We start from the raw sequence: 27,644 nt of genomic DNA, 5'->3' as shown, positions 1-27,644 counted from the left end.
AACTCTACCATCCATTTACTCTTTTGGTGCTTATAATCATTTATATCTGTTTCGGTCTTATGGTTGTTGCAGCACACATATTTTACACTAGGACAACGCTGGCTCCATAAATGCTTATTGACAATGTCCCTATCGTTTATTCTGTGTATCTCAAAGTGAGCACGAGTGAAGCGAAAAGTACCGTACTGTTTCCATGATCCCAGAGGGATCAGGGTTGTCATGATCGAGATTTGCCCAAGACCATTTTCTCCTTGATAAGAGGAGTGTGGCACAGTGAGCTCAGTTTATGTTGTCTAAACGCGCAGATCCTATATAGATTTATAGGAACTACACGACAGGGAATGATGTTTGCTAGGATAGAAAAAGGCTGCGCTTTGCCCACGAAATTCCTTTGCTAATGATACCAACTGCGCGTGTCAAGAAAGCATCCATAGTTGTGTTTGACTGAGCTGTTGAAGTGCCGGTATTGGCACACGTATTGCGCTTACGTTTCACCATTTAGGGACTAGGGACGGCTCAGTGACAGGCTAGTGGCAGTTAGATAAAGTCTGTGCATCTGTGGGGTAACTGAGTACTTAAGAAACAACGCACACAGCTCTGCTGAGAGGAAGGATTGAAGGAGTGAACAGAAGTCGCTTACTGCATAGATAGAGTTTGTACAAGCAGGGTAATGGTAGCCAGTAGATTCACTTACCTCCTCTCCCTGGTCTTGCTGCTGCCCCCCGCACGTAGAAGGGAGAGTTGCTTAAAGAAATACTACGGCTGTATCTATGGCCGTAGGGGGTAGTTGGTGGTAGCTGGAGTAGTTGGTGCTAAAAGCAGAACTATGGCTTCTAGCTTGGATGCTCAGGCTCCCAGGTCTTGGACTTCTCTCTGGTTTATAATAGGCTCTCCATTATTACGTTTCTAGGCTGTGCCCCCATTCCTCTGCCCCCTCCTGCAGCGACTAGAGGGTTTCCTCCAGCGTTCCACTAGTTGCCACTAGTTGTTCAGGGTCCGGTCAGGGTCAGGTCAGGGTTGGGGCACAGGCCGTTGGCAGAAAAAAACCACTGCAAAATCCAGGCACAGGGAGTCGACAAGCCGGCACCCGCACCAAACACTGCTGAGCTGAATCGCCTCATCCTGCCTAACACCCAAATCTGTGGGGTGGAACGGGCGCAGTGACAGGCAAAGCACTGCACAGGTTGCTGCAATGCAGACCCCCTCCTCAAAGGGCTGTGGTTTCCTGTGGGGGCGAGATGTTGCGAGCCGCTCCAGTGTTCCCAAGGTTCTCCGTGGTACGTGGTACATGCACGAGTGGGTGGGTGGACAAGCACGGCCTCAGGGGGAAGGAAGATTAGTTTTCAGTTTCCAGTACTTTGGCCGAGACGTCTTGAAGGTCCTGGTATCATTGATCTATGAAACTTTCAGCGTCAAGCTCTTGGGAAGATTCCACCCCAAGATTAATGTATTACATGAAATATAAATAGGTTGTTCTGGAGTGTTACATAGGACTGTGGCAAGTCTCCCCTCAAAAGGTTCTTCTTTAGCAGCATGACTATGTTCTCCCTCTTAGGTGGCTCATAACAAAGCACTCTTATCTAACATATGTTGCAGATTTTTCCCAGGTAATGGTGATTGTGCATGCTCTTCAGGATCCTTTTTAGAACAACTGAATAGAAATTCCTCTTCATGGACAGCATCTCGGCGAATGCTCACATCAAGTCGTGCTGATTCCCTTGATGCTGTGGCTTTCAAAGTCAAGCATGGCCCTGGCTGGCGTGTGCCTTGACACTGAGCAGGACTGCCCCCATGACATCAATCCAATTGACATGAAATGTTTTGACATCAATGGCAAGTGGATAGCAGAAATATTCGGATCAGTGCTCATTTAGGTGGGATTCCTAGTGGGCTCAGACAGCCTGCTGTGGAAAACAGCAAATACAACCACCACCCAACAACGCATTGCCTTTGCAATGCGGGTGGAATAACGAATGCGTCTGAACCACGCATTACATTTACAACGCAAGTTGTTACAACGACATGCGTTAGGTCAAGTGGCGTTGGACTTTAAAGTACACCGCATTCCCTACTGTTATGGTGACTTGACTTGGAATAGTAAATTATACTATTCCAAAGTCCAGCACCCCCCTAAGGCAAGACGTTGTAATGACTTGCATTGTAAGTGGAATGCATGGTTCAGACACATTTATTGTTCCACCCGCTTTGTTAAGGAACTCATGGAAAATGAATGTGTGGTTGTGTCATACAATCAGCCCGCTGTAGAGTCAGTCTCTCCAATAAGCTTATCTTTTGTTAAAGATCCACCAAGTACAGATTTCATGGAAATTCTAAGAAATGTTTTCCCCTTTTGAACGCGGTCTGTGAAACTATTCATGTCCTTTTCAAAATTTTCAAGCAGAGAGGGCATTTTACTCACTGTGGGAATTTAGAAGGCAAAGAACTCAAAGAGATGATGTTTTATTGTAACCAAATTGATATAATTAGAATATCAGTGGCATAATTGCAGTGGAGAAACAAAAATGCTAAAATAGGCAAAATCTCCCTAAAAAATAACAGTCTAATTGCGGGGACAGCTCAGGATGCTACCTTCGCTCAATGATTGCTCCCACCCTAAACTTTTGGGCTTACTGCATTCCCTCATATTTTTGTTTATTATGAGAGCAAACACGTGAAAAACACAAAAATGCTAAGCTAGATGTTTTCTGATTCTCACAAATGTAGTTAATCTAGCATTAGATGACAGAACATCTTTCTAATAAATAACATGCCAGGAGACTTTTGAGGATGCGGTGGCTAAAATAACTGCATAAAGAACACACATAAGTGACGCAAGGCCAGCATATCACAAAATGGTTTGCCGCATCCATTAGGCACCACACATCGATAGCACTATTGTCCTTGCAACAGAGTTGGGAGGGGGATCTTCAGCGTCCTTTCACAGATTCTGAGTGGGCCACTGTATTTGACGGTCCTATTAGCGTACTGCGGGACATGCGCTTCCGATTAATACAAGATTACGTAACGCAAAAAGCATATCTCACCCTGCCCAAAATTAATAACGCTGGGTGCCCGCGATGCCATACCACAGACGTGGACATGCTGTGGAGCTGTCCACAACTTGGAGACTACTAGATAACAGTAACTGATGCCCTGACCCGCCAAACTGAATGTGCAGTACCCCTAGAATGTGAAACTTCCATCCTGCACATTTATCGCAGGAACAAAAGTCAAAAAGTGACCTATCGCTTTATCGCACTAGGGCTAGTAGAATCGAAATGACTGATCACAAAAAGGTGGAAGTCCCTGGAACCCCCTAAAGCGCTGGCTTGGAAACAGGTATGGGCTAAAGCGGAAACTGTTGTGCTACACAGGGAGCACACACTAGGCCTGCGTAAAATTCAGATTACAACATATTGGGATGCAATTTTGTGTGACTCGCAGAGGCAAGACGCGGACATTGATGACATATTGTCACCCACAACTATCACACAGTGAGAAGTAGATAACATGAGTTAATATCCAAGGTGTAGGGTTGAGACCCAGAGCTAGATAACACCAGATGTGGACCTGGCACCGTATACTTGTAGACTGCAACATGAAGGCGAACATGCACCCATCGAAATGAAGAATGGAATGGGTTGCTCCAGTTCGAGTTACAAAACGTATTATTGTCCTATATTTGTTTTAGCTGTCCCGAATGTTACTACCCACCTCCCAAGTTGACAGACCATCCCTCGGAGGAAATGTGTAATATTTTACTTAGCATAAGCGACGGCCATTTTGGCTGTGGTGTCCATTTCGTTTCCTTCGTAATTCTCCAATCCTCTGCTGCTTGTCCTTTCACTGAGCTTGTACTATCTATTTTAGTTGACTTCCTGACTCCGCTAAAGCAATGTACGTGCCGATGTTAACTGTCGACCATTTACTGCTGCCATAAGCATTCCTGCTCCCCCTCCCACTTTGCTGACCACGTAGTTATTCATCTGCCCTTGTTTGCTGATAACTATTTCTAAAATCTGTTCTTCTTATTTCTGTTCACATGCTTACATTGCAGAAAACCGGTATAAAAGGGACATGGTTTGTGAATTCAGTGTACTACCTAATGCAGCACTTGAGAGTGTTGTATGGCTGTGGTCCCACTCATGAGTGATTAATAAACTTGTTATTTATTCCAACTCCAGTGCCGATCTCTATTTTGTTGGTCTCTGGACCCGTGGACAAGAGGGTGACCTGGCACCAGTGTGCCCACTTTTAGGCACATTTCCACACCACAACTCAGGCACTTGCACAATACCGATGAGACACCCCAATAGCTCATTCTCACCTGACAGCATGGATGAGGACTCAATGAAGCACATGCAATGAGACATATTAACAGCGTGTTTGGTATGCACAATGTAATTATGTGCAAATTAACTCCATGTAAGAGCCGAAGCTATGTGCAACAAAGAGTGGATGTAACCTAAACAAGTGGAGAATTGTAATATGAATATCTGCTTTGCCCATCTTAAAACTAATCGAACAGATAAAAAAAAAATAAGCACACATAAGTGACTCGCTTAGAAAAATAGAAAGTTATGAAAAGCAGGATCAACTTTGATTAAGGCTAGTCCCTGGTCAGAGCAATACAGTGGGCACAAAAATGGACAGTTTTTCTAAGGCAGATACCCTGTTAAATTGGACAGCCTTAGGGTGGTCTTTCCTCAAGGTTTTGCCTACCCCGCTTCATTTTTTTACTTCGTTTTTGCTGGCTTTAGGACTCTGTGCACTTTACCACTGGTAAAGTGCTCTCTGCCCTAAACATAGAAACATGGTATTTAATTTATGTGCAAGTCCCTAGCAAAGTACACTGCATGTGTGCAAGGCCTGTAAATTAAATGCTACTTGTGGGCACGCAGCACTCAGTGACCCCCACTTCGGTAGCCCTCTAAGAATGACTCAGGCCTGCCAATACAGGCCCTGTATGTGCAGATTTACACTGCTACTTCGACCTGGCAAGATAAACCTCTTGTCAGGTCTAAACCTTCCCTTTTTATACATATAGGTCACCCCTAAGGTAGGCCCTGTATGTCCCACAAGGCAGAGTGCAATGTATTTAAAAGGCAGGACAAAGCAGTCAACCCAAGAGGCAGAGCGACCTCTCCCAGCATGCGACCAGTGGGAGGCGATCTATACGGCCTCATGTTAAGAAACTGGCTGGGAGACAGAGCAGCTAATTAAAAGAATTCCAGTTCCAATGTGGAGCTGAATTGAGAGGTGACAGGCAGAACAAACCTCCATGATTATTGCCTCTGTGTGGCATGGGTCGCAAATACAGGATTGGGATAAAGAAGACATAAACCACTCAATTAAATACGAAGTAAGGCGTAAGGTTGTTTCAAAGGGGAGCGGCAGGCACTGATTGACTATCACGGAATCGATCCTGGGTCAGAGAGACCTTGATACCCCGGATCTTTAATCACACTGAGCTGGCGGCCAGGGCGCGCAGCAGCTTCCTGCTTAGCTGCAGCTAGATATACCTCCTACCAACCGGGAAGGTTTAGAGGCAAGAGACTCAGTGATTGAAATTGAAGGGGGAGTAAAGGCTCTAGTTGAGACAGTGCTGCGGGATCCCCTAGGAGGGTACACATCCTCCCCAAACCATCATACCTTTTCCATCGGCTTCAGGACATAGCACGCCTCGTATACGACCTTGTGAAAATGGCATCCGCGGGGTAGAATAAGGGGGGCTCCATAAAAGATGGCAAGAACAAGGGAGGGCAAATGTGATCTCCTTCCCCAACGTTGGCAGATGCAGAGGCGCCGGTCACTTGCCCATATCTGGAGGCCTTATTTTCCAGCTTGAGAGATGATCTTCTGACAGTAAAGAGGGACTTAACAAGCAAACTACAAGCTGTTCGAAAAGCAGTGTCAGACATCGGAGAGCGAGTGGAAGCCCCTGAGGAAAAGGGGAACACGCATGATGAAAAAATAGTTCAACTTCAGCAAGAAGTCATACGTCTGACAGACCAACAACTTGACCTCCGGGCCCACACAGAAGATTTGGAAAATCCGTCCAGGAGGAACAATATTCATATCAGAGGAGAACCAGGAATGTGTAAGGGGAGTGCATAGAGGTATACGTGATAGATCTTTTTGCACAAATCCTTGGAGACACAACACCTGAGGAAGTCTGTCTAGACAGGACTCAGAGTGGGGAGCTGGGGCGCTGGACGGGCGCCCCTCTTAGACACTCTGACATGTGTTCATAACTTCCCACTCAAAGATGAGATTCTCAGGAAGGCTCGCAAGCTCCCAGCCATACAGTTCAAAGGACAGACTCTCCATCTATATCAGGACCTGGCTGCTTCAATGCTACAAAAAGGTCGAGAGTTCTGGCCGAATACAACTTTTCTGCGAGAACATAAAGTAGTTTACTCATGGGGTCATCCCTTCCAACTGATATTTAAGTAGCAAGGCTAGCTACGACAGTTCCGTTCTCTAACAGAAGTAGGAGATCTCCTCAAAATCGTGCTACAAGAGAAACCCTGATTGAATATACAATCCAATAATCAGTGACAGGATGCCAGGGAGAGATGGAGTAATGTGCCCAGAGATGGTCAGGGTTCGGCCACAGACCTTGACAATGGTAACTGAAAGAAAGGCACTCATGGCCAAGCTAACCAAGGACACTTCCAGTAACTGACCAGCATGAGGTACCATAGCTTCTCAGAGATGAACAGCGGAGGGGGCTGGTAGTGGAGTGGGGGGCTGGTGGCGGAGCGGGGGACTGCAAGACGTGATTCACCACTCCAAACTACGGACTTCATAGTGGAATGGAGATGGCCCACATTCGTCCTTCCCTAACACAGAGACTTTGGTTTTTTGATAGTTTTGTTTTGAGGACTGTTTACGGGTGCCTGCTAATTAGCGAAAACGGATATTCATCCTTGACCCACGATGCACTGTCCGGGGACTCCGGGAGGAGGGAAGGAGAACCTATAAAAGGCGGGATTCCCCTTAAGATATTGATATGATGGCTGGATCACAAACTCTAAGGGAGGTTACTCTCAATGTCAAGAGGCTCAATAATCCAGTCAAGAGAAAGGCGATCCTCTCTTACTTAGAAAGCACACAAGCAGACACATGCCTCCTGCAGGAGACACAATTGATGTGCAGGGACTGGCATAGACTCAAATCTAGACCCTTCCCACAACATTTTTTCTCCTCACCAACTAGCAAGTCGGATGGGGTTGCAATGCTGTTCTCACGAGCCTTTCCAGGGAAAGTAGGCGTTAAAGTAGTTGAAATCAGGGGGCGCCTCCTAGGATACCGCATACACTTGGTGCACACCTGATGCTAGTGGGATCCATATATGCCCCAAACGAAAGACAAGAACAATTCATAGAGAATGCAATAGGGGAAATTATGGTGACATGAAAAGTGGGTAATTCTGTGGGGTGACCTGAACTTGGTATTCCACAATGATCTAGATCGCTCAATCGAGCGAGAGAGGGCAGCAAGGGCAATCCGTGAGGAAGGGGCATGCGGGATACAAGACCTGGATCTGAAAGACTTATAGATGGAGCGACATCCTGATTCAAGGGACTATGCATTTTATTCACAGGCACATAAATCATACGTGCACCTCAATTACTTTTTAGGCTCAAGGGAAATTCAAATGGTGGTGCGCTCAGCTGAAATCGAGCCTTGAGCACTATCAGACCATTTAGCAGTCCAATTGGACTTCGCTTTACTACCCCAGCACTGGGATGCCCGAAGGTGGCAATTGCCGGAATCGCTACTCTGTCACCCAGAAACAATTCAACAGGTGGAGAGGGAGATCAAGGAGTACTTGGAGATTAATGATCACCCCGACTCCTCACAGGCAATGGTCTGGGATGCCTTAAAGGCAGTCATTAGAGGACAGCTGATAGCTGTCTCTGCCGATGACAATAAGGCCAGGCGAGGGAAACGCCTTCAACTTTAGATACAGTTTCGAGAGTTTGAGCACATCCACCATAGAACTGGCGGGTCTGGAGGCAATTCGAATCGGCAAGAAAGCAGTTAGCAGGTGTCGCCCTGTATCATGCCGAATATTCAATACTTCATCTTAAACATGCATATTACTTAGGAGGCAACAAGCATGGGCTCCTATTAGCTAACAGGCTTAGGGGCAGCGCCAAGCAAACACAATAGAGGAGCTGTGTACCAAATCAGGAAAAGAGATCGGTGGAGATGAAGCGATAGCAGCTAGATTTGGAGCCTTCTACAAGGACTTATACGCAGCACAGGCTCTCCCTCCGGGGCCAATTGAAACCTATTTAGAGAGAGCCACAGTCATCAAATTAACTGGCTAACAAGCATCAAGCCTAGACAACGCTAATAGGGGAGAAGAGGTCATTACCGCAATCTCAAAATTGAAACCAAATAAATCACCAGGTCCCAACAGATTCCCATTGCTGTTTTATAAAAACATATTGCAGTAAATTAGCTCCCTTACTCACTAAAGTCTTTAATGCATCTACGAGCGCAGATATGCTCCCAACTTCAATGCTGCAAGCTACCATCACCGTTCTAGCAAAACCTGGTAAAGACAAGGCGGCATGCAGTTCTTACTGACCTCTTTCACTTCTAAATGTGGACGCAAAGTTATTTACGGAAGTTTTAGCTGCTCGTCTCGCACCACATATGTCTGGTCTGGTCACCCCAGATCAATCAGGATTCATTCCTAATAGACAATGCTCCAACACTAAACGCCTCCTTCACCTAATAGATAAGGCACACCCCTCACAGTGAGAAATTATGCTTTTTTCGATAGATGCCAAGAAAACCTTCGATAGAGTACATTGGCCCTATTTAGCAGCAGTTCTACAGCGTTTTGGATTTGGAGATAAGTTCTGATCCTGGGTATTGAGTGGATATGAGAGACCACGGGCATCAGTGAGGGTAAACGGTAGAATCTCAGAGTTTCCCGATCCGACGGGACACACGTCAGGGGTGCCCCATCTCTCCTTTGCTGTTTGCCTTATATAAGGAGCCATTTGCACAGAGGGTCCGTGATGACCCAGACATAAGAGGCATCTGCTTCAGGGGCCAAGACCACCGCATTACACTTTACAAGGATGACGTTATTGCCTTCCTATACGATCCACGAGTTTCTCTGACAGAATATCTAGCTGAAGTGGAGAGATTTGGATCAGTCTCTGGTTTCTGTATCAATCCAAATCTGTAGCGGAAAATTTTCCTTTTTAACTCGTCGGTGTATTTAATAGTTGCACTGCAACTGACATAGCTTAATGTTGACGCCGAGCTGGGCACACAGTTTTTTGGTACTGCTACACTGGCAAAAAAATAATAATAATTAAACATAAAAGGCAGGACAAATGCTTTAAAGTTTTACATGTCTTGGAATGGAGCCAGAGCATCACAATCGGAACCAGCACATAGCCTTCGGAATCCACATCATCTTGGCGCATCTCACCCACTGCCTGGCCCAATAGTAACGCATCACTTTCGCCGCACCTTGCATCATCTTCTACGTTGATGCAGGCCCAGATCGAGACACTGCTGTTCAGCGGGCCTAAGTGGGTGCCTGTGCAATGGGCATCCTCACGGTTAGGTCTTGTAGTACGAGTTACTTACCTTCGGTAACGATGTATCTGGTAGAGATGATTCTAGCCGCAGATTCCTTCACGTAGAATTATCCCCAGACGTGAGACTGGATCCGGAAACTTTTTGCCACAGCATCCCTGCGCGCCGGGGGCAGGGCGACATCACGCGACTCCGCCCAGGCGTCATCCGCGTACGTGACGTCAGCGAGGTCACAATAAGACCCGCCCCGGCGCGCCTAAGTCAGTTTTTTCCTTTTCCGCGTGCAACACAGATCAGATCCTTGCTACGGGCCTGTTAGGGCCCCTTTTTCTTCCATTTCCTTTTGGAAAGGAACAGTGTGCGAATGCCTTCGGGCTTTAAGATTTGCACGTCTTGTGGGCATCTTATGTCGGCGACGGACCCTCACCTCATTTGTATGTGGTGTTTGGGGGAGGATCACAGCACCACAGATTGTACCGCGTGCCAACAGTTAAAGCCGAAGTCGCGGCAGGAGCGTCGGATGAAACTTCCCTCTGCGCGTCTCTCCAGGTCGACGTCCTCCCCTCGGTCTGCTTCAGTTGACGTCTTCAGATACGGCCGTAGTCTCTGTCCTCGCCCTTCTCCGATGTCACGTGAGCGTCGCTCCCCAGTGGGTAAGTGTCACAGTTTGTCCCCGGGGGCTGGTTTCCAGCCTACCGGGGGCGTGGACTCTCCGCGGCCGTTTCCCGGTGTTGGGGCGTCGAGAGTCCAGATGGAGACATACGCGGCGGCTTTGCAGGCCTCGCTGGCTTCTCCTCCTCCTTCCCCTCCTGGGGCGTCGGCGGATCCCTCGCTCTGCGCAGGGCCCTCTGCGGTGCCGTCGGTGGCTCCAGCCCCGACTGGTTCAGATCCAGGCTTGGAGGATGTGGTACTGTTGGGGTGCAGCTCCTCTGGGGCACCTCCTTCAGGCCACGATGTCTCTGCCTCGCCGCAAACTCCCGCGGGGGTCCCTGTGGTGTCGCGGGAGGTCGCCGGGGCTCGGGTCGCATCCCCGAGCCCCTCTCGGTCCTTTGACAAGGTGGTCCTGTCTAAGGCCGAGGTGACGCCGCTACGGTGCCGGCAGCAGCTGGACCGTGTGAAGCCACAGGGGTCAGTGGACCCTCCTCGTCCCACTCCGGGTCCAGGGAAGACCCCTCGTCCCTCTCTGGACCCCTCTCGTCCCTCCCCACAGGCAGCTGCCTCGTCGGAGGGCGAGTCAAATGCTTTAAAGTTTTACATGTCTTGGAATGGAGCCGGAGCATCGCAATCGGAACCAGCACATAGCCTTCGGAATCAACATCATCTTGGCGCATCTCACCCACTGCCTGGCCCAATATTAACGCATCACTTTCGCCACACCTTGCATCATATTCTACGTTGATGCAGGCCCAGATCGAGATACTGTTGTTCAGAGGGCCTAAGTGGGTGCCTGTGCAATGGGCATCCTCGCGGTTGGGTCTTGTACTCACTGTGCCACAGGACTCAAGCTGCATCTCGCTGAGGCCCAATAAGACGGAAACTGATCTGGGATTACTGTTTTTGTTTAGAGGGGACCAGGCCTGACAGCTCAGGTGGATATGTGCAGCAGTGCTTGCATTCAGGAAAGGTGGGCGCAGTGTTTAAAAAAAAAACTTAAAATTCAAATTAAAACTTTGCAAAGGTATGCTATGGATACTTTTGCTCTGAAGACTGACACGTTTAAAACACCATAAATTCACTGAAAAAAACTACAATCAAAGTAAATTTGTGGCTACGATTTTTTAAGCCTAACTCAAACCAGTAAAATGATCTAGTTAGGAGTAGCTGTGCACATATAACTATCCCTAACGGAATGCCCAGGACCACTCATCTGATATCACAGAAAACATTACAAATTATATAATCGGTGACATCCTTGGTGACATCACATACCACCTCACCACTGATGACATCTTTTGGATAGCCCAGACACTGTTGCTCCTTATGAGCAAAAAAATTCTTTGATACAAAACACATCTTACATCTTTAGGCACAGCTTTCTAATGTGTTTGTATTCCATGCATTTTGTAGAACAAAAACATCGGTGGATTGCTGTGAAGGTATCAAGGTTTGTTGTGTACATTTCACTTCTATTCATTATTGTTAGTAATCCTGATGTATTATTGTTCAATCATCATAATTTTTCATTGCCAATTTTACATACATGAATAGATCAGCTGACTCGTCTTTCACCCTATTGCAGTTAAGCAGTGGGGTATATGAAGGCTAAAATAACACTTATGTTATCTAATTCAACAGAAAAGTAAATAACTCATAACCTTGGTGTACTGTGGGTGGCACAGCAGCTCAGGACAATGCAAAGTCTGGCATTTCCTTACCAACAATCAGACGTCGTATCTAAAATACACCAGATTTTCATAAGAGTAACAATGTTGGAGCCCTCCTCTGCCAAAGATAATTCAAACATGGGGAACAGCCAACAACCTCACAATTCTAGAATGTTTTTACAAATGTCAGTACAGTTCAATATGCAAACTGGAAGAGCACCAGAAAACAGATATAAATATAGGAATAATAAGACCTACAAAATCAACCACTGAATCTCCTGTAACAACAACCACGTTGTATATCTGACACTTTGCCAATGCGATTTAGCATTTAAGAGCACTACAATAAGATCACTGAAAAGCAAGATACGGAAACACCACTTTAACATTCAAAAAGATGACATTGCAGTACCAATTACAGAACATTTAAAAGAATACCATGAATGTGGAAAGAGCTTCACCTGCTTTGGAATTGATCATATTCCCAAATTTAGCTAGCAGCAGTGGCAACTGTGATAAGACGGTGAGACAAAGGGAAAGCTCTGGATATTTAAATAACGATGCCCAGTTACACCATTCATTCATTCATTCATTCATATACTTTATTTCGGCCGAAAAGGCCATAAAAGCAACATAGATTATTACAAGTCACAGTATTAGAATATCTGAATCAAATCACAATTGCAAGATATAATATAAAAACATTCAATAGTTACAAAAATATATTAAAACTGCAAATTAGTTACAGAATTTCCTACGTTGAATCCACATAGCGTTTAGAAACCGGGAAACTGCAAAGACGATTGGAGGGTGGGTGTCGTACTTCAAGACTCATAGCTTTTTCACACTCTCGAAATCCCAGGTTTCTACATATGGGCTTGACCCAACGTTTCCTTTGTTGGTGGTATATAGGACAAAAAAAGAAAACATGTTTTTCGTCCTCTAGTCTAAAACCACAAGCCGGACAGACAGTGATTTTATTAGCATCCCACCTGGAGGTGAAGGACCTAAGCGGCAGACTGCCCATTCTCAATTGGAAGTACAGCATCCTGGCAGCCGGTGGGGAAATCAAATCCAAGAATGCCTCTCTCCTGTAATTATCTTTGATTAGGAGAAACTGAGCAGTCAACCTTCCAGTACCAGTGCTCTCGTGCAAGCCTGAGAGATGGAAATTTCTAAACTGGTCAGCCAGTTTTACCTTCGAAACGGCCGGACAGGAGGCCTCCGGGGAGACCCATAAATCAGGGAGGCCGATCTTGGTGCAGGTATCCTTCACAAATTTCAACCAGGGAATATTCTTATTTTTAATTAGAGGCCAAACCCCCTTAAGTTCTTCTCGATAGGAGGCCAGCTCATCATTAGACCAGAGTCTCCTCCAATATATCACTGGACGCAGTGTTACCACCTCTTCCATGGGTATCAGCCCGAAGTCCAACCTAATAGGGACCAAGGGAGAGCTAGGGGGCAGACCCAGCAGACTCCTCATAAAGGAGTTTTCTGTCCTCATCAGGCTAGGGGCCCTGGAATGTCCCCATAGTTCAGCTCCATAAATGGAGGCTGCTCTTACTTGGGTCTTGTAGATTTCTATTGCTGGTGCTACAGGCTTGGAGACCGAACCTCTAAAAAGTTTGGAGATTCCTCCTGCAGTTTGGGATAGTTTGAATACAGAGTTAGCGATTTGCCCCCCCCATCCAAAGTCTTCTTGTAATATGATCCCCAGATATCCGAACGTTTTTACCCGCTCGAGGGGAATGTCATTCAGCACTGGGTTTGGACGTGTGTGCTTGGGGGGGTTGAGGATCATAAATTTCGTTTTCGCTAAGTTAATCTCAAGGCCTCTTTCGCCACAGAAATCCACAAAACCATCCAGGATGCGCTGGATGCCAGTTGATGTTCGCGACAACAACAAAGTGTCGTCAGCAAACATCAACGCTGGCACCAGACCCGTGGCAAGTCTTGGGGCATCCGTGTCCTTGATACCTTCCAGATGTTTTATGAGCCCGTTAATGTATAAACAGAATAGCGTGGGTGCCAGCACGCATCCTTGACGGACTCCACGGTTAACAGGGAATCGATCGGACAACTCTCCATGTTTCCCACATCTGACCCGGGCGAAGTTTTCTGTGTGGAGTCTTCTCAAGGCATCCAAAAGATATGGTGAAACATTTAGTGCCCGGAGGACACTCCACAAGTTTTCTCGCGGTACCAGGTCAAATGCCGACCTCAGGTCGACAAAGATGAGGTAGAGACTACCACCCTCTGAACACATGGTCTTCCAGTGTAAGACCTGAAGTCGGAATATCTGGTCAACAGTAGAGATTCCCTTTCTGAAACCCGCCTGCAGGGTACTTAGAATGGTATTGTCTGACTCCCACGTCTGCAATCGCTCCAAAATTACACGACCAAACAGCTTCTGGGTAATGTCAATTAGGCTGATAGGCCTATAATTTGAAGGTTGTAAAGGGCAGCCTTCTTTATATATTGGCACAATCTTCGCACCACGCCAAGACTCTGGGGGTTCCGCACCCGACAGAATGGAATTAAACAAGGTACTGAGATACGGCGCCCATATCTTGGGTTCCGACCGATAAAGGTCACCAGGGATTTTATCCAGACCCGGTGCTTTATTGGGTATCAACAGATGTATGGCAATTTCCACCTCCTTTATCGTTATTGCCGGCACAACCTCAATTCGCCATGCAGGGCTGGGGGGAGAAGTATCTATGGATGGTATGCTATGGTTTGTGCCCAGGTAAAGGCCCCCATAGTGAACTTCCCATGCTGCTGGAGCTATATTAGGGAATGTGGAAGTTCCAGGTTCTTTTCTGCCACTACTGACAATGGACCAAAAGCCTTTAAAGTCTTTGGACTGCAACGTTAATCTTAACTCCTCCCACATATCATCCTCCCAGGACTTTCTTGCCCTTTCCAATATTTGTTTGTACTGAACCCTGAGTAATTTGATCCTGACTTTGTCCATGGTCTTAATTGCCAGGATCAGTTCGCACTTTGACTTCCTACACTCAGCAGTATACCACATTTGTCTTTTGGCCGAGTGGGCCCTCGCATTCCCTGTCGGACAAAACATGTCCGTTAGTTTGGTTACTAACTGGAGGTGAATATCTACAGGCCTAGTCACCCTCTCTGGGGAAGTACAAATAAGCCCAACTTCGGCCATTCCGCTAAGGAGGGGCAGAGCAAGGCTGTACATTTCTGCCATTTTGTTTGGGCAGGCAACAATGCAGGACCATCTAACTCTGCGTCTGTTGTTATGCAGGATGAGGGGTTGTGCAGTAGGGGATACTGCAGTATCAGGACTACTCATGCCCCAACTACCTGGTTTTAGTGTCATGACTAGGGCGTTATGATCACTGTCAACCCGTTATGACACCCTGAAATCGAGCACCTTATCCCATGATCTTGTTTCAATAAGGATATAATCTAAAATAGAGGATTGGCCAACTCTGTTAAAGGTGTCACAACCAGGTCTATCGGAGTCGAATCTGCCATTGCATGCCCTCAAAGATAGGGAGAGAGTGAGTGCAAAGATCTGGAGAACCAAGGGAGTCCAGGCTTTAACCGTAGGGATCATCTGATCAGGGATATTCCGGTAAGCGTTTTCCGCGGTTGGATCATCTAAGTCCAACACACTAAGTGGTTCGTATTGGCAGTTGAAATCGCCGCCCACTATCACGGAATATCCAGGGTCCAAGGACAAAATATATCTATTTAGATGTTCTATAACCTTAGATTCCCGGACACCTTGGGAGGGTCTAGAGTAGACATTCAGTAGAGCCAAGTGATTGTTTTCTGGCACTTCAAGTAGGAAAGAGTGAATGTCATATGAGCAAGTTTGGAGCAGCCTAGCCGTAACACCCAAGTGCATTAGGCAAACATCAAAAGTGTCTATAAAAGTGCCCCAGTCTTCGCATATCAATTTGCTCTTGAGACCTGCCACATTCCATGAGAGCAAACTGATATTCGACTTTGGTTTACTTATCACCGGCATCAAATCGCCAGCGGTCTATTAGTAGCTGGAGAAATAACTACACTGACCGGAGTTTCCTGCGCACACTCATTTGCCAACCCATCCAATGCTGCCACCCCCCCGGCACTGGGAATATATAGGGCTCACTAGGAGGACTCTTACTGTGGTTCCGGGATGGAACCTCCATGACATCCAAACTATACGATGTTTCTGGTAAACCCGGGTGGGAAGAGTTAGGTTTCCAATCCCAGGAGCCTGTATTGGTGACAGGTAACCCTTTCTTTACCCTGGTCAAAACAGTCAAGGCACTGTAGCTTGTATGTCAATCCACCTGATCAAGGACACTAAATCTGTTGTTATGGTGGAATGCTTCAAGAGGAGGCGGGCAGGACTGATCGTGGACTTGGTTTACATTAAAAGGGCAAAGGAGAGGTCCAGCCTTGCCGGTTCTCGAACTGTTCATCCAGCCCCTACGGCAGGCATCATACCCAAGATTCGAGGATTCCGGATAAAAGTAAGTGAGTTGGAGAGCTTTTATAACTGATTGGGGACTATCATAACTACCAGACTGTAATGTACAAATGTACCTAACTGTGCTAGGATCTCTAAAATTAATTACAACACAGTCGCCCAGGGTGTCCTTAACTCTTGGACCAACCCAGTTTATCCGCCTAGCGAAAAGTATCTCGCTTCTGCACTGGAACGGGAGGGGTTTGTTACGATTTAACCACTTGTTTTTTAATTCGAGAAAATCCTCCCTAGATCCGTGGTTCAAGGTAGGAACTCCCACGAGAACCACCACATAGGGTACAGATTCAGGTGGGAGATCCAGGCAAGGTAACTTAGATTCAAGGGAGTACTCTACCTGCTTAAGGGAAATGGGGTCAGGTTCTCTCAACTCAAGCAATGGATTTACAGCAACATGACTCGCCCCACTCCTTAGATTCCCAGCTGAGGTCGATGGAATAGGGTCGTTGGGTTCTACTTGTGTGTCAGTGCCCAGTCCATTACCCTGCGAAATAAGTTGTTCTGTTGTACCAATTGGTACAATGGGTACTTTGGGAGCAGGACAATTTGGTTCAGCTGAGTCTACTTTTGATCCCCCCCCCATCCCTTGTCTCCTTAACCCCAGGCAATACAGCACACATTGATTCAAGATTAGAGAGTCTTTTTTCTATAGAATCAAGTCTAGTACAGATGAGGTGACAAGTCACAGTAAGTAACTGTTCCATTTTTGACCAAAAGTCAGCGCTCGGTGCTGGACGCGTCGAACCCTCAGGACCTTCAGCCCTCAAATCAATGTTAGCCACGGGGTCAAAGTTTCCAGCGTTTGCTCGTTTTTGGATTTTAGACCTTTTGTTGGACAAAACTGTACCGCCCCGCTTACGTCTGACAATCTGTTCTGTCGGTTTGGCATGGGTTTCCTCGTGAGGATGGGTAAGCCAGATCTAGTTGTACCCGTGATACTCGCAAGTACAGGAAAAACAGGCCCGGTAATGTCACCACGTTCACATGGACTGCAGACATTACTGTTTACTGTTGAAGCAACATCCCCGTCATCTCTCCATGTCGATAAATTAGTAACCAAGGCTGGTGTAGGCAAGTTAGTAACTACAGGTGACTTTGCATGGGCAATGTTTCCCAATGACGAGCGTTTAGTAAACTCAAGATCGCGGGAAAGTCTTTTTTCCGTGAGCTCGATTTCCTTCTGTAAGACCGAGGAGGCCCTTGTGATAAAGTTATCCAGAGTTCCAGCCACTCCAGACCCACAGAGACACTTTCGACCCTTCCTCGTGCCTGCAGTAGCCATTACCCACTGTTAATGTAGGTATATGGGTGATAACTTAAACAGTGTGCCTACTAAACCAGTCGCACGCTATCACTCACCGTCTAATGCGGGACGAACAAACGAGGACTTCACTCGCGTACTAGTGACCTCCTAGGCCAAGGGATATGCCCCGTCCCGCCCTTGGCCCGGGCTTCGCCCCGGACTGCGCCCTGCTCGCGTCCCGCTCGTGCGGGTATTAGCGTGACTTTAGTAATCAGGGGAGGAGTCAAGAAGAGTACACCAGGTGCGGATGGTAACGATGGTGCAATGCACCCTGGGCCTCGCAGTCCTGAGCAAATCCCCCAAAGTCTGGAGTAAATCCCCACAGGTCAAGCACCTCGCCTCCTTGGACTCGGGAACCAGCTGCACAAACGAAGCCTACAAGCGGCTCCCGCGAAGCGGGGGCCGCGAGGCGTGAAGTACTTTGGGGGGGAGGGGTCAAGAAGAGTACACCAGGTGCAGATGGTAACGATGGTGCAATGCACCCTGGGCCTCGCAGTCCTGAACAAATCCCCCAAAGTCTGAAGCAAATCCCCACAGGTCAAGCACCTCGCCTCCGTGGACTCGGGAACCAGCTGCACAAACGAAGCCACGTCGAGCTGAGCCACACCGTCCTGTCTGTACACTCTGCCTCCCATGAAAAGGGGGCACAATGTAAATCCAAAGGCTAGCCCACACTGGTCATGCAGCACCCCACTCAGCAATGACAAAGCCCGGCCTGCCTAAGATAGTGGGGGAGATGGGGCAGCGCGTCCTCACAGTCAGCATATAATGCCCCCCTCAGCAATGGGGCCAGCACAGCTTCACGCGGCACTCTGCGCCTCGCCGCAGCGCTGATCGCTGATCTCCCGCTCCTCCTCCGATTTGGTACAGTCACTGAGCGCTTCAGCGCTAGGCCTTCCGCAGAGCGGGCTGCTCAGATGCAGTCTCCCGCGTCTATCTCCGCCGCGCGGGATCGCCACTCGCCCCCGGCAAGAGGCAGATCACTCCCCGGGTCCCCAGCCGCGATGCCCGGAGTCCGCGACTCGGCCGCCACCCGCCTGCGCCTCGAAGTCACTCGGAGAGGCGGCCAGCCGCTGGGGACAGCACTCACTCACCGGCTCTAGCGCAGCGTCACCCCCCGGGCCGCAGCACGGCTCTGGCACACCCCCGCACTGTTCCGCTACTCCGTATTGCCTCCACACCACGGCAGCAGCGCCGCAACCTTCAAAGCGGCAGGGATCTCCGGGCAAACTCCAGGCGCCACCTTTCTGCCCGCACTCCAAGAATTCGATCGGCAGTCAACCACTATGCACAGCGCTCCTGTTTCGCGCAGAGCCGTTTTCCAGCCACCATTCTCTAAAGACTGCTCCTCCAGGATCCTCCACTTTAACCAATTTCTTAACAAAGACATTTCATTTTAGTAACCATGTACCTATATACCCTTCTACTTTTTTCCACAATGTCTTGGTTCTTCAGACTAATCATAACTTTCAATATGGCTGGTAGGTTCCCACGTCAGCTGCATGGAAGTATGGTAAATAGTTCATATAAAATTCCTTCCTACCTTGAATAAATGACTAACAGTAGACCAAGTAGACCAATTGTCAACTACTTTAGGTACAAACCACAGATACAGGACCTCCTTTAGGAACATAAAAAGGTTTTGAAGAATAATAGTTTGTTTCTTATTGTATCCAACAGTCCTCTCAATCAGTCCTAAATTCACAGATTGTGGTTAGAATGATTGCTAATGTCTCTTCTGTGTTCTTTCTTGCTAGGATATAATAAAACCTCTCAAGACTATCAATGTAATTTGACAATAATTTGCCCACTGGTGTATTTACCCTTCTTACAACTGATTCCAACCAATTTTTTTAATTCACTGATATCAACATGTACATATTTAATGTCTAATCTGTTCAAATTATGGTGCAATTAAATATGTTAAATGCAACTACTACAAATGTTGCAAATACCAAACTGTAAACACATTAGCTAAAAACAATAACAACATGTCCGACATGACACCACAAACCTACAACTCACTTAATCAGAAGTTCAATCATCATTCCTAATGCTATGTATAGAACAAGATTGCTAAAAATATATAATACAGATGCGGAAGCCCACAACCATTAAGACCATACTTCTATCAGGCTGCAGTTCAATTTACACCCCTACTAAATGAGGTGACTCATGTTACCTATAACACACACCCTCAAGAGTCAACAGAGTCACCCAGTAATGTATATCAATAATAATAAAACCATGAATGGCTCAAACAGACCCCACATCATTACTTTTTGCCCTTACTAATTTCAGATAATACTTGGGTACAATCCAAGAAACTTTCCATTAAGTTCAGACAATACGCAATCTCACATGTAATTCCTTAATACCACAATTCTAGCAGAATGTGGGCCATATACCCTTACAATATGGCTACCTTGCAATTATATAGGTTCTGCCCTCCTGAAAAGACGGCAAATGTCACCATGATGCAGAACTACAAAATGTTTCAAAGCACCAATGGATTTCCCTAACTATTGATGCTCAATCAACCATAGAACTGGAACCAGACTACAGAATGCTCACACCCATTATACAGAGTCTGAACATGTACCTACAACACAAAAAAAAGTAAAACGCTACTGAAACCCACATGGCCCACTTTCTCTTCCCCCTTCACTGTGACCTTTGATCGATTATATCCTGCCGGTTATATGCCTGATACCCACAGAGATAAGGTACCTACGAAGGTGGTTCTATCCCCCTTCTTCCTTACTTTACACACTCTAGTCTTCCATTCTATAAAGAAAGATCTTACTGCTTTCAAAACACATTATCTCCTTCAACTCCACACCGCCACAACTTAAGTCTCCACAGGTACTTTCACATCATGACATCTGCCTCTCGTTTCTCATTTTTCCTGATATAGTGATTGTCTGCTACAAATACATGCATGTGTGCACCAATGTTATGAGTTACTTGTCTGTCACATTAATGTTACATCAGCCTTTATAAAGCCCACTGCTTAACAGCTATAGGGTGAAGCAAGTGTCGACTAATCTATTCATATATGTAACTTTGGAAGACAATGAGATGTACGATTTAAAGACAACAAAATTAAAAATAACAAGTCATGTAACTATAAAGTGAAAAGTAAACCCAGATGTCTTCCCAAGTTTACATATAAAACAAGCAACCAATTTTGTTATTCTACAAAGTATATGGAACAGAAATAAAATCAAAAACGTCTTATGTAATGAAGTACGGTGAACAATTGTGGGTTTTCCTATGACATACTTAAAAGTCTTGTGGACTAAAATCTAATTCTAATTAATCTCTATGATGCATAATACTATGAAAATGTCGATCCCAGTAGTACCCTATTTCCAGACATCACTGGGCTACATTGCGGATGGAATTCATGCTAAACCCCTTTACTCTTTTCAACTGTCAATTGTTCAGGAAGGTGTCAAATGAAAAATGTATGAACTTCAACCACAATTTGAAAGAGTATCTTGTCTACGCATACTGTCTGCTTAATTTGTTGGATCACCCATTCCTCCAAGCTAAGCAAAGTTAGATGGTGTTCACTTCTTCAGATGATGGTCCATGGTTTTTCACTATGTGATAAGATACACTCGTCTTAGTATAGTATTGCATGTGAAATTTGGATACTAAAATATATCGGTCTCTGCACCATTTTATTTTCTATTCACAATCCCCACATCCAATTTTTTTCCCCACACCATTACTGATCCCCCAAGCGCAATTGATAGCACACTTTATTGAATATTTATACCTGTATTCCTTTTAGAGGCACTGATCTAACCGGACTGATTTTACCCAAGCAACGCAAGCATTCCAGAAAGAAGGTAATAAAGCTCCGGGCTAGGTCTCCTTCTCTACCCCACTCTCCCATTTTAGGCTCCTGTGTAGGCCAAAAAGAGCAATCCAGCGAAGGCCTAAGCCTTTAAATTCCACTCCCATATGCTCTGGACTTGCAGGTTATGTCATTGTGACATCAGCTCCATATCAATGAGGTGACCATAAAGCTAGTAGAGCGCTGTCTCAAAAGTAGTAAGATGTGCAAATCTCACACAAAAAGGTTGTGAATTACACATTACCTACCTTTACCCACTATTCTTGCTAACGAAACAGTACATTAGAGAATTTGTTTGCATGGTCATAACCTGGAGTAGACGCATGTTAAACATCACATGCTAAAAGGGGTAGTGCATGCAATCTTCCTGAGAAGTAAGATATCTCAGAACAATTATTGATTCTGATTTATCTTTATTCCACCAAGTGCTGATTTTAGCACTTGAGGATATTGAGGAAAGTTTTTTTCCATTTCTAACGACCCCTCTAAAGATTCTGATGATGAAAGCAATTTGCCAATTACGCAGATTTTGGTAATGCTGTATAACCTTGGCTCACAAATAACACTATCTCTAGGCACAGCACAAATATAATGCAGCAGCAAGAACACTTTTTGGGTTGAAGCAATGTAGCCAAAAATCTGATAAACTAAATAAACTTCATTGGCTGCCAGTGGAAAGAAAATCTCTTTCAAAACAGTTTGTCTGAATCATCACATGAAGCACAACACCGACCCTAAATTACATAACAGAAAATTCTTGAACCATATGCCTTTATCAAATCTCAGGTCATCACCCAAATCCCTGCTGTCAGATTCCTAATATGGCAGGTGGGGAGGCTTTCCTTTTGAGCACACGGAACAAGGCTCTAGAACGCCATCCTATCACAAATTTAAAAGATTAAGGGAAAAAATGAGCAGGCAACAATAGATTGTTAAACATGAAGAAGAAATAATGTTAGAACTTTTTCAGGTAAAAATAAACCGCCACCGCTAGTTCAAGCATACCTGTTGTTGCCACATACAAAGTAAGAAAGGATGGAGTGGAGGTTTTGGTCTTACAAAGCCTCAATGGAATTTGAAGCTTGTTGTTTACATTGACAAGTGTTCCATAAACCTTAATGATGCTAGAGGGAAGCAGGGACCCACACAAAGATCTATTGTTGGAAAGTTTTTGTTCCCCAGACAAGAGGAAAATCCAATTGCAAGACAGAAGTCAAGTGTTTCCTGGGTGGAGACCCCAACAATCATATTGGAGCATAGAGTGGTGCTATGGAAATTCAAAGTTGCAGACAGCTCATACAAAACAAGTAAGCATGGAAAATACACTGGTTATTAAATTATGTTGAATGTGCCAACACTTTTTATGAGGAATCAATATAAATTGTAAAGTCTAAAAACCTCAGCATCTTCAGATTCGCTACCTTTTCTTGCATAGTTTTGCAAGTCTAATCAATCAATCAAAGCTTTATTTCGATAAAAATATCATAAAAGCATCAACGTACAGACATAAAAGATGCAGTTTGACATGTAAAAGGTAAGTAGATAAAAGGCAATAAATACATTTGATGTGTAATATAATATTTACAATCAGATAAAAAATAATTAAATTCAAATATTCAACCCAGTGCTTATGATTGAGAGAAGCAGTCTAAAAGAGGTGAGGTATTAAAAGCTAGGAATTCATATCAGAACGGAAAGACTTGAGCCTAATTATCCAGGACCATCCAAGAAATTTGGCCACACCACAAACCAGCACGGCCCTGGTGTCTGATTGTAAGATTCTAAGGGCTACACGAGGGTTCAATGTTCCCAGCTGTCTACAGACAGGAGTTCGCCACCTGTCTCTTGGGTTTTTATAATTCACAAAACCTCAGCACACGTAAGAAAATATGCTTCTCGTCGTCTGGTACCGTACATGAATAAGAGTACATATAAGATAAAACATGTGACAAAATACAGTGTTCTTCTTGTCTTCTTTAATAAGACATGTTCTGGTGAAGTATCCCGATTACAGCCATTCACAGCCAACACGTGTTTCGTCGTATTGGGAGTGTGATCCCACGACTTTCTCAAGGCTATATTCGTAATGGTCAGAATTTTTGAATGTGGTTATAATTCCGGCCCACATTGGGGTCTGTGTTCACTGTTAGGAACGAGGGTAACCTTCAAACCGTCAGAGAGGTGTTCGTGTTCGACACTTCTCTCTTATATTTCTAGTGTTCACGTTCCCTCGTCCGCATTACAGGCAATGATAAGAAGTCTTCAAGTCTGCCGAGTTTGGCAAACCGTCTCACGAGTGTTTGCTCCTCTTGGGTTTTTATAGGCTGGGCATTCGAACATAAGGTGTGCAATGCTTTCAACCTTCCCGCTACAATTCGGGCAAAATGCCGGTGTTTGGAAGGGAGGCTTCCATTTGTTAGTGTACTCTCGGGTTGGTAGTGTGCCCAATCTAAATTGTATGTAAAGCGTTCTGTCTCTTGGTTTCTGGATAAAATCAAGATAAGGCTCAAGGCTAACAACTTGCTTGTGTAGATAGAAGTCTTCTGTTAACCTGCCTAAATTGGGGTTACTAATCTCTTTAGTGTCGATCCATGCCCAATATGCTCTTTTGAGGTCGATCTTGTTTATTAATTTGCCGGATTCCCAGACTTCTCCAAGTCCCAACAGGGAAAAGAATTTCTTGATGTTACAGAGCCATCCCACTTTTTGTGAACCCGGAGTGCAAGTCTAATCTTATTATGTGGATTGTTTCTTATCTTTATTCCAGTTATTCATTATCTGCTTCATTAAGCACTGTACAACACTTAGCCCACAGTGTGCAACAATTTAGAAGTACAATGTAAAATAAAAGAAGGTACACCAAAAGCTATACGTTTGATACTGAAATAATAAAATAACATTTCAGGAGTACAAATTCAAGGGAAAATCCTACATATCCACTTAACACAATGGATTTAACAAGCCTCAGACTAGGCTTTAATGTCCTTTCTTATTCATGTATAGCAAAGTTACAAAATACACACCTTGCCCATTTTAGAAGAATCTTCTTCTCTGAGATGTGTCTCGTCAATAGGAGCTGGATTGTATTCCCATATCACCTCATCATTTTCAATATCTACAAGGTTAAAATTTGCTATTTTCCTGAGCGAAAATCCTTCGATCTGTGGGGAAGATATAAATACCAATTAAAGACAGTGATTGCTTTACCTCAAACCTAGCATTTGCACTACATTTCCAGATATTAGTGTTTAGGAATAAACAACTACTACTTGGTGTTATATAAATAAACAGCACCAAGAACAGCTTGTGAAGAAGCACAAATCAGGAACCATCAATTCACAGGCTGAATGCCAAGCACCTAATCATGAACACTACTTTACTTTAATTGAAAGCATTACTCACCTGAACCTCTTTTCAAGATTAGCATGCAAGGAACTAATTTGCATTCTGTCTTTGAAGTAGGAAGAACGCAGACTACTGATTAATGTCAAAAGTAAAAATTAAAATGGTATGATCAAACGTGTTTTCTGAAACATGTCTTTCTGTTTACCAAGGCAAACATAGTGTGTTTTTTGGGATGAGATCTTGATTCTTTTGTATTGAAAAAATGCCTGTTGTGTTTTGATTTTAAGCTAGTCTTTCTTTTTGAAAGTGGGAGCACAAAACATCTTCGATTTTGATATCTCTCCAGATTGTCAAAGCAGGTAGCGTTTAACAACATGTATCCAATTTGGTGTTTTTTCCTTGCAGGACAAATATAGAACCCATAAAAGGTATAACAGGTGAGTCCCCCTGTCCACTCTAAATAAGCACATCCAAATGTGCGAGGCAAGCTGGTAATATTAACATCATGAGCATCTTCTGGGGTGAGCAGCAACATGCGCCTTGCACTCACCCACACACAGAATCACTTCAGTTACAGCTAGTAAGAACTCCAAACCAAAGCCAATGGCATCAGCGTGCACAGAGCCTAGCAACAGCTCACTTTCAAGAGCACTTGCTTTGTACCAAAACATAAGCATAAATGAGGACTGACAAACAAACACAGGCCTTTTCGAGCCTCGTTCATCCTTTCTTAGAAAGGCACATTACAGGTAAAACCCGCTGTAGGTTTGGAAATTTCATGTTAGTTAAGATATTAACATCTATAGTGTTTACATCTAATAAACATTAAGAACTTCCCACCCCCTTCCTTGCCCCAAGCTGATGGTCATGATTGACACATCCCTGCTGAGGTGAGAAGGTCATCTGGGAGAAGTGGAGAAGATCAGAGGACAGGAGGGTCTGCGCTTCTGGGATTAGTTGATGCACCAGGGTTTCTCCCTCACTGTGAGCCAAGAAGCCTTAGAGCTACTCTCACAATGATCCAGGACCGAGACTGAAATATCGGGATCATAGCCTGAATATCCTGCACATGTTACATTAGAGGGAAGGCACTTAACTGCACTGTGTACAGGATAGCTCCAATGAATGAAATCCTATGCGAAGGAGTCCGGTGTAGCTGGCTGACAGTGAACCCGAAAGATGACAGGAGGTTCGCCATAGTCTAGAGGTGGTCTACAATTTTTGAACTTGCGCTTCCGTAGAAAGGTATAAGCCGAAAGTCCAAAATAGGCCTGAGTCTCCATTCCAACTTCAGAACAAGGAAACAGCAAGAGTAAAAAAAACCCTCATCTTTTGAGACTAGTATCCTTATGACAGCATACTCGGAGAGCAGCGCTATCACCTCCTACAGAAGAGTCGACAAGTACCCATTGGAAGATTTGCTCTGATGTGGGGAAAATAGTTGGTAGGCAAAATGAAAAGGCAGGGCCTGGCCATGTAGAACAATTTAAAAACCCATTTGCTGGACATGATGGATTGCCGCACTGGGAGGAAATGATGGATCCTACTCTCCACAAGTAGGATCACTAAGGGCAAACTTAAGTGGTTTGGTGGCACAGGAAGAGGAATATGACTTATGCCCCTGCTTGTCTGCACGCTGGCAACCAGATCCCGCGTCCACTGCGGCAACTGTTGTATATGATGGGAAGATTGTCTCTACCTATAAGTCAGCCATATGGAACAGCCTCTGAACTTGAATTGGAAGGGGTCAGCAGACCCAAGAAACACACTGTACCTCTACTTTCTTTAAAGCACTCCAATTAATTAGCACCAAAAAGGTGTGACCCATTAAAGGGCATATCCATGAAAGAGGCCTGACCATCGCCTGAAAACATTTTGGAAAGCATACATGCATTGGGATGTATACAAATGATGCAACTGTTCGGTGACATACAGCTTTGTCTCCTGGTACTGGATCGCTTTTGGGGGCACGAGGCCACATTCATCACAAAACGTCATGTCATGGCCCGGGTTCAGACACAAGAAACAAACCTCAGGTGGATTCGTGACTGACATCTTTTTTCTGGAATGGTGGCATAGCCTCTAACAAACTGGTAACTTACCAGTTGGAGTAGTTTTGCAGCTTGAAGAGTTTTCTGGATTCACATGTTGTTCATTATTCCGCCATCTAGTGGTTGGATCTGGAATAGTCTTTTTTTGTTCTTTTTTTGATTGGGGGCGTTGTCTACCACCGTTTGTTGCTAGGTTCATTCCTTGTGTCACATCAGACGGCACCCCGGAGTTTCCTGTGCGTGGTAGCCATCTTCACATTCTTTTATCCCTTTTTTCTTGTAGGGAGTGTCAAAATCTGTTTTGTTTAGAAGTTCGTTTTTTAGTTTCAGTGATATCTTCTCCCACCTGTTAGTACTCTTCATTATAGGGGAGGTGGGTGGGTCGCATGTGAATCCAGAAAACTCTTCAAGCAGAAAATCTACTTCTACTGGTAAGTAACTATTTCGTTTTGCAGTGTTAATCCTTTTCTGGATTCACATGCTGTACATTAGATTATGTAGTGGTGTCTCCCTCCTTGGGGTGGCTGTGGTAAGACTTTGCGAACAGGTGTTGAAGTACTTTTTTCCTACTTGAACTTTCTTAGTCATCTGTATAGCCACAGAGTAATGTTTGGTGAATGTATGTGGAGATGTCCATGTTGCAGCAGCACATATGGTGTCT

General features: G+C 45.1%; 1 protein-coding gene across 1 annotated transcript in view; it reads right to left on the bottom strand.

Moving 5' to 3' along the window:
* The window catches only part of TUT7 (terminal uridylyl transferase 7), a 1,376,479-nt gene that overhangs the window by 803,291 nt on the left and 545,544 nt on the right, over positions 1–27,644 (bottom strand). The window contains exon 10 of the mRNA XM_085632922.1: positions 24,611–24,748. Within this exon, the coding sequence (XP_085489048.1) occupies positions 24,611–24,748 (138 nt within the window). The remainder of the gene's footprint in view (positions 1–24,610; positions 24,749–27,644) is intronic.

The sequence above is a fragment of the Triturus cristatus genome, chromosome 2_1 (genome assembly GCF_964204655.1).
Source record: "Triturus cristatus chromosome 2_1, aTriCri1.1, whole genome shotgun sequence".
NCBI classification, from domain to species: domain Eukaryota; kingdom Metazoa; phylum Chordata; class Amphibia; order Caudata; family Salamandridae; genus Triturus; species Triturus cristatus.
This window is presented reverse-complemented; position numbering and strand designations above follow the sequence as displayed.